The 15,426-nt window shown below is 35.3% G+C and overlaps 1 protein-coding gene across 9 annotated transcripts in view; it reads left to right on the forward strand.

Moving 5' to 3' along the window:
• ANKRD28 (ankyrin repeat domain 28) overlaps nt 1–15,426 on the forward strand; it is a 198,159-nt gene that overhangs the window by 74,702 nt on the left and 108,031 nt on the right. For 6 of the 9 annotated variants that reach the window (XM_058729828.1, XM_058729835.1, XM_058729830.1 and 3 more), the window contains one exon: nt 4,272–4,355. In XM_058729828.1, coding sequence (XP_058585811.1) covers nt 4,272–4,355 — 84 coding nt within the window. Of the gene's footprint in view, nt 1–1,613; nt 3,138–4,271; nt 4,356–15,426 lie in introns of those variants that run through there. The other 3 variants (XM_058729831.1, XM_058729827.1, XM_058729833.1) reach the window with 3 other exon arrangements.

Consider the following 15,426-nt stretch of genomic DNA (forward strand, 5'->3'; position numbering starts at 1 on the left):
AACATCATTTTGTATGCAAAAATATTTGCATGTCTTTAATTTGGCTTAAAACCATTTTGCTTACTTTAAAATACAACTCTGCAAATTGTTAGCATATTTCAGTACCTTGGTACAATTATGTTAGGATTACAGGTTCTTTAATAGATTGATATTTAATGGTTTTTGTTCTTAAATTCTGGCATTTCTTATATTATCCATATCATGCGGATTTTTTTTTTTCTTTTTGTGTTTTGGTAAGTAAATTAGCTTAAACACATGAGATAACACTAGCCCTGAAATACCCGTTTAAAAATAACTTGTTTAGGAGTATTATGACAATAAATAGTATATTCTTTGTTACCTTAACTTTTCATAGCCATTATAGGTTACCTGTTTTTTAAGATTACTTTGACAATCTAGCATAGGTTGCAAAGATCTTGAGAGAGTAGTGGGGTGGGGGTGTGTGCACAAGTGCGTACACTCAGTGGAAGCAGAATAGATTAGAAAGAAAGAGCATGTGTTTGGAATTAGACACAAGTTTAGTAATTTGTATGACTTGATAAAATAATTTTTGAGTCAGTTTTTTCCGTCTATTATATGGAAACATAGCAAGGTTATTGTGAGTTTTAAATGAGAATGTACAACACTTATTAGCACATCGTAAATGTTCAAAAATAGCTATTATGTTCCTTAATTTAAAAAAATGCTAGTTGATAGGAGAAAGAACAAAAATTGAAGGGAAACCATAGTATTTGTAATTTTTCTGTTAGAAAATAACTCGCATGCTTAATAAATAGAGAAAGAAGGGAAAGCTTACAATAGATTGGTTGTTTTTGACACTTCCTTGTAGCTTTGGGGAAATTAATTTTATAGAGGAAGGAACATCTGACTTTTTTATGTTACCTCGTGCCTTTTTGACATAGAGAAAATGAATACTTAGGGCATTAAACAATAGTTTTATGCCGCTATTTAACGGATTTGAGGCTTTATTCCATTTCCAGATGGGAAGGTGGAATTATTTAATTTCTTCAGTGAAATTCAGATGATCCACAGAAGCTTAGAGCTAGGATTTTTACACTATGAAATTTTTGTTTTTTCCCTTTAAAATATGACATGATTGATTAAATTCAACAACAGAAATTGTAAATTTTAAATTTCTTTGCTTAAACTTTTTTGCATTTTTGAAAATAAATGCATCTGGTATATTAAAAATGATCTTGGTAAAAAAATAAAATCTCAGATTTGTGTTTTTCTGTTATCATAAAATATTTCTCCATCTCTTTTATGGGTCCACTGCAGACATTCTTATTGCCGTTGTCATTTATAGGGTTAAACATTTGCTATATTGTAACATACGAAAGCAGTTAAGCTGTTTGGAATTGTTTACTTGCTAAAACCAGTGTTAGTCAGCAGAGGCAGTACACCAGATTTCCTTGTGGCTTTTAGTGGAAAATGTTAAAAGCGCACTCATTTTTCAGTTATAGAATTTTTCAGTTTGATCTGGATTAGTCACAGAACTGGCATGAACCTTCTAATTGTGAAGGCTGTCCAAATGCACTATTTTTTTCTCCTGCTAGAGGAAGTTACATCCCCGAGCAGTAGCTCAGATCTCTGGTAAGTGTAACATGTGAGCATTACTAGGCATTTCATCCTGCGGTTCTGCAGTCTTTGCTATTCAGACTGTTGCTCAGTTGGAATGCTTCTGTGGGGCCGATCCTGAGGTTCTGTAGAGATTTTTTAAGGACCTACCTATTTGGAGGTATCAGTGGCCGTTTTGCAAGATCATCTGGGGAACAGGAAAACATCTGAAATCTACTGAAAAGGATAACTGTAGCGGTTTTCACAGTGGAAGGAAACTATATTGGCACAGAGCAGATGATTGAATAAAGTAGTTGGCTCAAAGAAGATGCACAGTCTGCTGTTTTTTCCTGTGAATGAAGACTATTTAATGGAAGCTGTATTCATGTGGAGATCAAAGGAAACACTGGAATGATAAACTACTGGGCTTTTCTCTCTCTTTTTTTAAATGAAAAGCCTGAAGCAGTAATTTGAGCTCAAATGCCTTCTAATTCCTTCGCAGCCTGCCTGTTCCGTTAGGATCCTCTGCTAACACTATTTCTGCCTGGTGCTGTGCCCTTTTGCTGGAGCAGCCACAGACAACTGCCTGATGGAGAAAGAATGAACGCTCTGCCTTGCTTATGCTATCGATGGGAATAAAGCTATCTGTGTTTCTTCTTTATATGGGATATCTGGATTAATCAAGCTGTATTCTAGTACCAAGAGTCCTATTGTCTCTTGGGGTCTGACTCATCGCATGTAAATGTACTGCAGCTTTGCTATTAATGCAGAGTGTTGTTGTTTTTTTTCTTTCCCAAACACAGAAAGAATTGTCAACCTCTGAGCTTCATTTTAAGAATTTATGCTGAGCTCTAGATATTTTTTTTTCCTCTGGATAGTATCTGCTTTAAACCAGAAGCTGAAGAAATGAAGACAAATTAGAAGTGGAAACAGAATAGTGAGATTTTTTTTTTTTCCCAATTATAAGCAAGTCAGCTACTGCTAACTATATGACCTTGCAGGCAAGAGTGGGTATAGCTATAATCCTCTCTGTCACAGTAGTTGTTTCTCATTTCATTCTGTATTGTGTGGTGTTGTCACCCCAAACAATAATCTTTTTATGCAAGTAAATTTCTGTGAGACAGAGAGCAATATGATTATTTTGGTAAGGGAAAAATATTTTTAGATGAGCTTGTACTGGACTCCGTTTTAGTTAGTGACATGTTGATATGAAATTTCTTTTAAGTATTACAGTAACCCAACAGAAAATAACAGAATTTTGTTGTTTTTAGGAAGTTATGTTATGTAGTCATAATTTTAAACTTCAGTTTTTCTGATAGTACTTACTAACTTTAAAAAACCAGCTGCGCTGTTCAGAGAATGATCCTAAGTGTTGTACAGAAGAGGAGGAAAAACTGTTTGTGCTCTTCCAACTGTGACTTTTATCACATAGCTTGGAATTTAGTGTTTTAAAAGAGCGAATGAGTCGAGTGTGTATTGTTGTTTTGGAGGAGGTAGAAGATGAATCTCCTGCATTCATTTCTAAATTGCCACAGGAAAATAAATCCCTACATTCACCACCACCTTCTGGAAGTGTATTGGTAAGATATGAGAGTTTATGTTTATTATCTTCTACTGAACTAATGGGGTAAATTTTATCTCTTAAGAATAAACATAAGGTAGCTTCCACTAGTTTTACTAAAAACCCAAATAAAAGCAGTATAGGTATGTAAATATGATGCAGTATTACTTGTGTATAAAATGGACACAGTTTTGGTTTTTACTTCTTCAGACGTTTAGCTAACATTCTCAGACTTTCCTTACTATGTATTACTCTCTTACAAAGACTTTTTAAAAAATAATTTGAGAATTGTAGTCCTGGCAACCACGTTTCTGTTTTCATTTTGTGGTTTTAAAAAATGATGTAATGAGAATGAGGAACTGTATGTTTTAGGAAAGGTTTACTACTGCTAGCAACACCGAGGTACAACCTTTTCTGTAATGAATTTTATGTATTTACATGCAGCACTTTTATATGAAAAAGAATCAGACTTCCTTAACCTTATTTTTAATGCTGTTGTCAATTGGTTTGTTTGACTAGTATAATATGATACCTTATCAAAGAGACTGTTGTTGATTAAGAAATTGTTATATTTAGACATGCACGTGTTTGCCTCTTCGTGTTATTCAGGTATATGCTATTTTTTGGTCTTTGAATAATAGTGATTTTCATCAATTGCCAGATTTTCTTTCTTCGGATTTAAATCTGTGTAACAGGTAATGCTAACCCATGCAAGTTATTGAATGCCCCAAACAGAACTTTTCAAAAAGGCCTGCCTTCATGGGCATCAGTGTGGCCTGGCAATGGCTTGTTTGACAACTTATGTCCCACAAGTAGATGTTGAGATGTCACACTTGTATTTGGAAGAGACTTTGTTTTTACCATATATATGAACAAAAGGCTTCTACTCAGGTTTGATTGTGTTTATTGTACTACCTAATTTTGGCCATACTGAACTGATTTTTTTTTTTTTTTAATTAGGCCTTTTTTATTCAAGGAGGAATCCTGTACTTTCATACAATTTGACTCAATAAAAGTATCGGTTAATGTCAAAAACAAATTGATTATTGTTGCTAAAGAGAAGAAAAATTTTAGGTTTAAAAATTATGTGGAAATATCTTTAGAATTATCCATGCAGTGTGATTAATATTTTTATTACTCTCTTGTGTTTTAGCCATCACTGGTGCAAGCTATATTTAATGGAGATCCTGATGAAGTTCGAGCACTAATATTTAAGAAAGAAGATGTTAACTTTCAGGTAAAACAGTTAATTCACTGATACTGGCCTTTAAATATACTTATAAAAACTCTTTTCTAGAATTATGACTTTGTTAAAAAAGACGTAACAGTTCTGTAACAGTTGTTTTAAAATTTTTTTTTTTTCAACATTTTTTATTTATTTTTGGGACAGAGAGAGACAGAGCATGAACGGGGGAGGGGCAGAGAGAGAGGGAGACACAGAATCGGAAACAGGCTCCAGGCTCCGAGCCATCAGCCCAGAGCCTGACGCGGGGCTCGAACTCACGGACCGCGAGATCGTGACCTGGCTGAAGTCGGACGCTTAACCGACTGCGCCACCCAGGCGCCCCAGTAACAGTTGTTTTAAATGAGGGCAGAGGGTCTTGAAGTAGTTGCCTCAAAAGAAGGGGACTGGGTGTATATTCAGGGTAAAAACTCACACAAGAGGACTAGGAACCAGTGAGGGTCCTTTGTTTCCACAGCTTTTTACTTGGGAATATTTTACAGAAAAGTTGAAACAATATTCTGAATACCCACATACACTCCACATAGATCCAGCAGTGAGAACATTTTGCCACATTTGCTTTCCCTCTCATATTTACACATATTTTATATACAGACACATACGGTTTTTTCTTTTGCTGAATCCATTTGAAAGTAAGTTGTGGACATCGTGACATTTGACTGTTAAATGCTTGTATGCATTTTAGATGAGGGTTCTTTTTTGTGAACTCTAAAAGACATTTCTATTAAGTTTATAATAGATCGAATTTGTTTTCTGTAAATAAGTATGGTAAGCATTATACACAGACTCATCTGTTTGAGCCTCTCAGTAAAGAAAGACATATTGTTTGAAAAGTGTCCAAACTGAAAGATGTAGTGGATTTAACATTCAGGACTGACATGAGAGACAGTTTTATACAGATTGGGCATATGGATAATTTTCTGTTTCTCTAGTGGCCAGTAGTTTCTTTAATTTACTGAATTGAGGCTAAAGATATATAATTTACTATAGTAAGATCTAATTCATTAATGTGTATATTTTTACGGGAAACAGGTTGACAGTACATTCTTCATACATAATTCAGTCCTCTGAATTATTGTGGTGAGGGGGGTCATGATTCATAAAGTTGCCATAGCAACACCAAAACAGATGACCTAAAATGATTGGTAGTTCTGCAAAAGCCTGCAAGGTCATCTCAAGCTCTCATCTTTCTTTCATTCTTTCATACAGTACTACTGTGATAATGTTAAGTAGATATAAAAAGTATTAATCTTTTAAAAGTTGGATTATCCAAATAAATTTAATCTTTAGCTAAAATGGTTCATTCTAACATTAGAGTGATCAAAATGCTATTACTACATTTTTTTTAAACCTTCCTAAATGAATTGCCTTTAAATTTATATTTGTTGGAAACATGCACCTAATTCAGGATATATTTATTTATTTTAAATGGAGTGCCTGGTTACTTTACCTAATTGGGGTGTTCTGAAGAGTCTATTTTTTTCTTAGGACAGAAAATAGTTACAGGGGTATAGAGTTAATGAAAAGGAAAAAAATGGCTTTCTGTTCTGTTGAACTCTAGTTTTTTGGGTTATTTGCTAGTTTTCTTAATAGTACTAACAAATCTTATCTTGGTGAGAAAGTTTGGACTGTAATGCTACCTACCAAGATTAATTTCCCTGTCATTATGCAGTCTCATAGCCAACACTGTTTTCTGCTATATTGATCAAATTATTTTAAATTTTTAAAAATTACTCAGAATCATCTTGAGCATAAGTTTATTCTACTGTGATGTCCTTGGAAACTATTGTGTATGTGTCATTAGTGTGTCACCCCCAAACATTTATGATTTTTAGCCTCTACTTATAGATTCCTTTCTTTACTTGCTTTTAACCACCACTTCTTTTTTTTTTCTTCAATATATGAAATTTATTGTCAAATTGGTTTCCATACAACACCCAGTGCTCATCCCAAAAGGTGCCCTCCTCAATACCCATCACCCACCCTCCCCTCCCTCCCTCCCCCCATCAACCCTCAGTTTGTTCTCAGTTTTTAAGAGTCTCTTATGCTTTGGCTCTCTCCCCCTCTAACCTCTTTTTCTTTTTTTTTCCCCTTCCCCTCCCCCATGGGTTTCTGTTAAGTTTCTCAGGATCCACATGAGAGTGAACACATATGGTATCTGTCTTTCTCTGTATGGCTTATTTCACTTAGCATCACACTCTCCAGTTCCATCCACGTTGCTACAAAGGGCCATATTTCGTTCTTTCTCATTGCCATGTAGTACTCCATTGTGTATATAAACCACAATTTCTTTATCCATTCATCAGTTGATGGACATTTAGGCTCTTTCCATAATAACCACCATTTCTTAACATCTCCTAGCTGGTGCCCTTACTGTGACTTAGGGCAGAACTAAAAGGTTAGTACTTCAAATCAGTAGGCTTTTCTTGAGGGTGGGTGACTTCAGTCGTCTTCAGTGATTCATGGGTTTTTGACAAGTTATTCTACAGCTGCTTTTACGTCTTTTCTCATGTGACTCTTAGTAGTTGAGAGTAATGTCATAATTTTACAATTTGTTAAATCTGTGATCTGAGTTAAATCTGTGATTGTTGATAGGTAATAAAGTATGTTTAAGCTTTATGTCAGTGTGACAGTGGTGTTTTTTTAAAAATAATTTTATTTAAATAAGTAATTGAGAATAACATTTCTTTGAAACGTACAGTTTTTGAAGTTGTTTTTATCAGTTTTTAGAATGGGTATACAAATTCAGATTTGTTTCTGTACTGTTAAATGAACATTGTATTTTTTTAGATTTAGTTTCTTCAGTCATGTCCTGAAGTTTTGGATACTGTGAATCACCAAATAGCATTTTTCTTAGTAACATACCTAAATTGATTTTTAACAAAACTCTTAATTTAAAATACATGTGTATTATTTGGTTGAGAAGGAAGTCTTCTGTTGTGGAGGCTTAGGTAAGATGATTTCACTAGAAATGCTGGAGTTCTGGTGGCTCAGTTGCTTAAACGTCCAGCTCTTGATTTTGGCTCAGGTCATGATCTAACGGTTCCTGAGTTTGGGTCCTGCATCGGACTCTGCACTAGCAGCGTAGAGCCTACTTGGGATTCTCTCTCCCTGCTTCTCCCCTGCTCATGCGTGTGTGCTCTCTTCTCTCTCTCTCTCTCTCTCTCTCTCTCTCTCTCTCTCTCAAATAAATTTTTAAAAATGTTGGAGTTTCATATTTGGAGGCTTTGGGCCACAAGTAATTGAGTGCCTAACTAAATACAGGTTTATTGCTTTTATAATAATTTACTCTAAAGCAAGGCAGTTTGGTTGGTTAAGATCGTACTGTCAGAGCTCTGGGTGAGTGGCTCTGTGAGGCTTTCAGCTTTCTTCTCCTAGTAGAGATGACTGATGCATTTTGTGCTTATGACACACAGCCAAAGAAATGGAAAGGGGACTCTCCCTGTAAGTTTCCTTTTTCTTTGTATTTTTAATCAAGCAAAACTATCTTTTTCCAAATCCCCTCCAAACTCTCCCTGAGATTGGATTGGTTACTGGCTTACTCTAAACCAGTCCACCAGCAAAGGTAGAATGGGATTAGCGTTTTGCTTAGATTAGTCATTGTTTTTCACCTGGTTCATCCCCTGGGACAAGAATAGAGGCTTATCATCACTGGTTATATTACCATTCCATATGTGGAGAAAATTCGCATGTTCATAGGAAGGCATAAAGGGGAAATAGTTGTTTCGGTAGTAACCTAATAGAAGATTTTGATTGCCTAGAAGCAGTTGAAGTAGCAAACTTTTGGAAAAATAAGTTACCTGATTATGGAAGAAACACTGTTAATCAAAAAGGTGATACTGTCAAAAATTTATGAAAGCAGAGTGGTATGTATATATAGTGTAAAGAACAATTGGAATTTAAGTTATTAGACCTAAGTACTCCTGTTTTCATACCTTATTGCCTGTATATACTACTTGAGCAAATCCTTTTAAGTTCTTTGAGGCTCTCTTTTGTTATAAAATGTGTGGATTACAATAATGGCTTTCAGGGTGTTTGCCTCTCCAAATTTAAGATGCTCTAAGGTGTGCCTGGGTGGCTCAGTAGATTAAGGGGTTAAGCATTCAACTTGGGCTCAGAACTCAGGTCATGATCTTACATTCATGAATTTGAGCCCCACATCAGGCTGTCTGTTAGCACAGAGAGCCTGCTTTGGAGCCTCTCTCTGCCCCCTCCCCTGCATGCCTCTCAAAATTAAATCAGATAAACATTTAAAAAAAAATTTTTAAGATGGCCTAAAAATTCTGAATGACCTTGAATGACCTCCTGCTTTTGCCCAGAAGGTTTCATTTGTATTTCTAAATATATGTAGCCAAAATAATAATTATTATTATTTCCTTTCCCGAGGATTTAGTAGAACTTAATGCCCTATTGTAGAGTCCAAATAATTTAGTCTAAAATATCAATAACATATTTCAGAGGAAAGGTCTGACTTTGTCGGAAAATTATTTCTACACAAAGAAATTGTTTTCCTATATCCAGAGTGATAGAAATTGGTGTTAATTATAGAATTTTATTTCAGAGACAGTGATATGCCTAAATCTTTTTATGTTATGATTCAGTTCATACAACAATCTTGTAATGTTGGTAGGTTAGCATTTACATTCCACTAATAGATAACAAAACTACAATTCAGAAAGGTTAAATATCTCCAGGACCAGTAAGTATAGCAGGAACAGGAATTTGAACCCATGTCAGACTTGATAGTAACTGGGAAAATAAAGTAAATTGGAGAGAGAGAAATAGTTTTTTTCTTTTGTCAAATAGTGCCATAAAGCAGTAATGGTCCAGAAGTGGATTTTCCCCCCAAAAGTTAGGTCGATTCTATGGACTCCTATCTTTTAAACTGTAATTCAAGTGGATTCCTAATTTTCATGATACCAAGTGCTGTTAATGTTAGCATTGCAAATGAGTGACTACAGAAGCCTCCCTGATGTCTTAATTTTTGGCTGGATAAAAATGTCATTCAAGATAATACCAAACTAGAGGTAATTATAATTTAGCCAATGCTGTTCTCAGTATTCAAAACAGGAATGCTTAGATTATGAGTGACCCTTTTTAAACACAAAAGAGTTGATTTAAGAGCTAGTCAATAAGTAGATCTTCCCTATATCTGCCATATAACTTAGTATTTTTGAAAATGCTATCTTGTATATTTTATTAGCTTCTGAATTTAGCTTTGTCATTCAAAGTATTTTGGGATTGATTTGCCAAAATAGCCTTCCAAATTATTAACATCTTTAAGCTTTCAAAAGTACTTTCTGGGATCATTGAAATGATGTTGATTTTACTTTGTCAGATGAAGTGCTCAGCAAATCTATATATACACATCATACAAACAGATCATTAGTTTTCATTATTATTATAATAATATTGCTGGCAGTTAACACAAAGTAGTAAACCCTAAGTTTACACAGGTTGCCTGAATTCTGCCCACCCCCATCCTTCACTGTGTTCTCTAGTCTTTTCTGGAAATTAACAAGAAATGCTCTAATCTTTAACCAGTCTTTCTTGTGGCCACATGTCACTTCTGCTGGCTGTCAGTATACCACACTGTTGGTGTTCTAAGTTCTTAAAACCTCTTCACTCAGTTACTTGAGGTCATGTGCACTCTCTGCCCTAAAATTGTACATGTGCACATGGTCTTTTTTAGCTACTTACAGTAATTAGTAATGGAACCTGTGACCAACCCTTCAACCCCTTCTCAAGTGTACCCACCCAACTTCTAGCTGGCTTCCATGGAACATCGAGTAGTAAGGCGGGGAGTGAAGAAGAACAAGGAACCAACTCAGTTAACACCCAGGAGAGAATTCCTCTATAGTTTCTAGGTGCCTAGAGATGGCACCTCTCCTCTATTCTTGCCCGTGCTTCTAGCATCTAGCCTCAGATTTTTAAATTTTCTTCACCAATGGTCAGTTTTCCCCCAAGATCTTAAATGAGTTTACATCCTGTCATTGTGACTATAAATGGCTTTGGAAGATTCTGAAACAAAGAAGGTATTATCTAATGAAACTAGCTGTTTTTTCAGCTAGAGACTGATGGTGACTTATTTTTATATTCCATTCATGTATTGTTTTTTATTTAGCATATACACATTCTGCATCTTTCATTTTTCATCTCCAATATATTTGGGGAATATATATTGGGAATGTAGTATATTAGTCCATATTAGTAATGAGAACTTCTCATTTTTCTTTATAGCCACATCATTTTCCATTGTTTATAATGTAATTTATTTAACTAGTCCCCTTTTAGAGAGCATTTGGATTATTTTAAATCTTGCTAATTGGAAATAAATTGAGATCTTTTCACCAAGAAAACAAAAATTCTGCTTCAGTGGACATGCAAAAATTTTGGAATGTTTATATTTATTATAAATTATTAAATTATCATCTTTCCAAATAGACTAAATGTCCTCTTAGTTCTTTGAAGCAATTTTACTGGACATGTATAAATAAATATTTGTTGGGTAAACAGTGATATGTTTTTTTTAAAGTTTATTTATTTTGAGAGAGGGAGAGAGAGTGTGTGCACACATGCTCAGAAAGGAGCAGAAAGAGAGGGAGAGAGAGAATCCCAAGCAGGCTCCGCACTGTCAATACAGAGCCCAGCGCGGGGCTCGAACTCAGGAACTGTGAAATCATGACCTGAGCTGAAACCAAGAGTCGGACACTTAACTGATTGAGCTACCCAGGTACCCCAACTGTGATATTTTTAATAGAGATCAGGTGCTTTTACTTGCATAGTCTGAAATAATGCTGATGAGTTTTTATACTCATAACTGTATATAAGTAATATGTTAGGTAGTATAACAAAAATGGCATAAATTCTGTCCTAAATTTTAGACAGAGCTAAAGTTACTAATTGGTCTGTTAGTCTCAGCTAGTACCTCAGCCTTTTTTTTTTTTTTTTTTTTTTTTTTTTTTTAGGTTTTAGTGAGGTATAATTGATATACAATGAATTACATATATTTCAATTACACTGTTTCATAAATTTTGACATATGCATATACCTGTGAAACCTTCACCATAATCAAGGTAGCTAATGCTTCCATCACTTCCAAAAGATTCCATTTGCCCCTCCATAACCTCTGATTTGCTTTGTATCCCTACAGATTAATTTGTATTTTCTAGAGCTTTATATAAATGAGATTATACAATATGTCTTCCTTTTGTCTGGCGTTTTTTCACTCAGCATAATTATTTTGAATCTCACATGTTGTGGCATGGTATTAACAGTTCTTTTCTGTTGCTGAGTAGTATTCCATTGTAACTATAAACACAATTTGTTTATCCACTTAACTATCGATGGACATTTGAGTTGTTTCCCGTTTTCATCTATTACGAATAAAGCTATGATGAACCTTTCTGTACAAGTCTTTGTATGAATATAGGCTTTCCTTTCTCTTGGGTAAATGTCTAGTGGTGGAAAGGTCAGACCATATGGTAGGTATCTATATGTTTAACTTTTTAAGAAATTGCCGGCTGTTTCCAAATTGGTTGTATCATTACACATTCCCACCACCAAGACATGAGAATGCCAGTTTTTCCACATTCTCACCAATATTTGGTAAGGTCAGTCTTTTCTAATCTTAAAAATTGTAATAGATGTGTATCCATCCCACAGTATATCTCATTATAGTTTTAATTTACATTTCTGTGATGACTAATGATATTGAACATCTTTTCATGTGCCTCTTGGCAATCTGTATATCTATCCTCTTTGGTGAAGTGTCTTTCAAATGTTTTTGCTAGTTTCTTTGTTTTTTTTTCCCCCCTTAATTGGATTGTTTTCTTGCTCTCGAGTTTTGAGAGTTCTTTGTATGTTCTGGATACAAGTACTCAATCTGTGGCTGTGTTTTCATTCTCTTAAGAATGTATTTGAAGAGCAGAAGTTTTAAATTTTGTTGATGTCCAGTTTATCAATTTATTCTGTTATGGATTGTGGTTTTGGTGTTGTATCTAAAAAGATCTCTATCTCCGCATCATGTAGATTTTCTTTGTATCTCCCAGAAGTTTTGTATTTTACATTTAGATCTACAGACTATTTTGAGTTAATATTTGCATATTATGCAAGGTATATGCCAAAGTTCACTTTTTAAATATGTAGATATATTCAGTTCTTAGATACTTGTGGAAAAACAAGACTATTTCACTGAATTGTCTTTGTGTCTTTATTAAGTCAGTTGTTAATGCCAGTGCCATACTGTTGTGATATGGTAGCATTTTATAATAAGTCTTGAAATCATCAACTTTTTTCTTTTTCAAAATTGTGTGAGTACTTAGCGTTTTTATATATATTTTAGAATCAGCTTGTCCGTCTCTGGGGAGAAAATTGGATTATGTTGATCTGTAGGTGAAGTTGGCAAAAATTAACATCTTAACAATATTGAGTCTTCTCACCCAGCTCTCCATTTATTTAGGTCATTTTTAATTTCTCTCAGCAGATTTTGTAATTTCACTGTGGATGGCCTTTTTACATACTTTGTTAAATTTATATTTTATAAATTTTGTTCTTACTATAAATGGTATTTAATTCAAAATATGTTAAATATCCAGTACTGCTGAGGTAAGTTTCTTTTTGAGTACTCTCTCCAGTGCTCCAGGAAACACAAGTTTTTTACCCTGGCTGGCGGGAACAGATTACTTCCCTGTATGCAATCCAGGCACTATTCCTTCAAAATCCATGTATCCTCACTGGTGATGCTATCACCTCCAACTTGGCAAAATTTATTTTTTTGCCGTGTGTGTGTGTGTGTGTGTGTGTGTGTGTGTGTGTGTGTGTGTATGTATGAGAGAGAGAGAGCGAGAGAGAGAGAGAGAGAGAGAGAATCTTGCATATTACAATGATTATGGCCTTCCAAAGGATTAAACTGTAGAAATTAGATAGATACACAGTAGTAGTAAAATTTCATGAGGGCAGTTAGGAAAAATAAAGTATCAAAAACCTCCTGGATTAGGATGATAAGGAGAAAACGGTTGAGAAGCACTACTTTAATTGCTTTAGATGCTTCTTTTCACCAGACTTGGGTAGTATTTTTATACACTTGTGCTGCTCAGTACTTAGTTGAGTATACAAGTGCATAATCTGAAGATCTCTGGCATTTTCTAGCTGTACCATCCTCTCTCTGTTACTCTGTCCTGAGAATTCTAGTCCCTGTTCTCCCCAGACGGTGGCATTACCTTACTTTGCCTTATTCTAATGGGACCTGGTATTGATATGTAATTTTGGGAGCACCTGGCTGGCTCACTTGGTAGAGCATGTGACTCTTGATCTTATGGTTGTGAGTTAAAGCCCCACGTTGGGCATGGAGCCTACCTAAAAAAAATAATAAAATAAAGATAGGTAATTTTGGTGTTTTATTTTTTTACTGGGAAGAGCAAGTAAATCTTAGCATAGGAGTATCTGTTTACTGCTAAATTTATAGAAGAGGGTAAATTCAGTGTTTAAAATAGGATTCTTCCTATTGTCTTTTTAATATTACTACTGATAGAGCAATGTGTGGGTTACAACATGAATTAATACTTACATTCTAAACTTCCTAAATAGAATATGCTTGAGGGCAAGAGCCATGCCTTCCATTTTGTAGGATAGGTAGCACTGGAAAGGGATCTTAGAAATTAAGTGGTTATATCATCTCTGTTAAAGATGAGACAAAACTAAAGTCTTGGAGTTTATTTGATTTGGTCACTTATATTTAGCAGAGATAGCATAAGAGCCTAGTTTTCTTAATGTCCAGTTTGTTTTCTGTCCATGTTGTCTCCATTGGTTTGTCACCCCTCAATTCTGCCTAGTGGTTTCACATTACAGTAAGTTTCTTAGCTTTTGTCCTATAGCTATTAAGTATGTAAACTCTTAGTAAATACCTGCTAGCTTAATTTGGTATAACTTGGTATGTTGGTCCATTCCCTTGAAAAATTATGTGCCAGTTACTATGCTGGGTACTGGGGAGACAAGTCCAGTCATACATACTTTTTCCCCCTATTCTTTCCTGCTCTTTCCTGACTCAGGATATCACTTGTGCCCGCGTTGTCTCCAATTCAGTCTTTGCTTCATCTTCAGTTTCTCTTTGTTCTTTAGGTTACCCCTGATAGTAGGCAGAATTCCTAAGATGGCCCACAAGAATCTTACTCCCCCTCCATGTACATATCCTGTATAATTTTCTGTACTGTAAATATGATAGGATAGCACTCTTGTGATTACTTTATAACGTTTGGCACAGTTAACTAGGAAGGTGAGATTAGCTGAGTAGACCTGACCTAATTACATGAACCCTTTAAATGTGGACCTAGGGGCGCCTGGGTGGCTCAGTCGGTTAAGCAGCCGACTTTGGCCCACGTCATGATCTCACAGTTCATGGGTTCAAGTCCTGCATCGGGTTCTGTGCTGACAGCTCAGAGCCTGGAGCCTGCTTTGGATTCTAGGTCTCCCTTTCTCTCTCTGCCTCTCCCTTCTGCTGCTCACACTCTGTCTCTTTCAAAAATAAATATTAAAAAAAAAGTAAATGTGTATCTAGAGTCAGAAACAAAGACAGTAAGGGATTTGATGTGAGGCAGGTTCTGTGTTGCTGACTTTGAACATGGAGGGGAGCATGTGGACAAAGGCACTCTTCTGTAATAACTTTATCATTTGCAGTATTCTCTTGATGATCTGTCAGAGCATTGACTTTAAAGAGACAATGAGATGGGATATTCTACCGAGTTCTTTGTCAAGGGGACTAAATCCCATCTTGCCCCCCAATGCTTAGGAATAGAAGTTGGTTCTAGGGAAGGCATTTAATAAAGTTCTTAGTGTTAGTTTCCCTGACCAACTAGAAAGCAGCTTTCATATTATTGTATTAACGTCCAAATCATCATCATTAAATAAAAGTAAAGTTTGCACAATTGCTGAACACACAGCACAGAAGCAGCACAGGAAATGATGGAAACTTCATAGGTGAAGAGGAGATGCTGGAAGCTGCCAGTCATTGTTAAAAGCTGCCTCATAAGCCCAGTGTATAGTTTTTGATAACATGGGGTTCACTCTT

Source organism: Neofelis nebulosa, chromosome 5, assembly GCF_028018385.1.
Source record: "Neofelis nebulosa isolate mNeoNeb1 chromosome 5, mNeoNeb1.pri, whole genome shotgun sequence".
Lineage (NCBI taxonomy): Eukaryota > Metazoa > Chordata > Mammalia > Carnivora > Felidae > Neofelis > Neofelis nebulosa.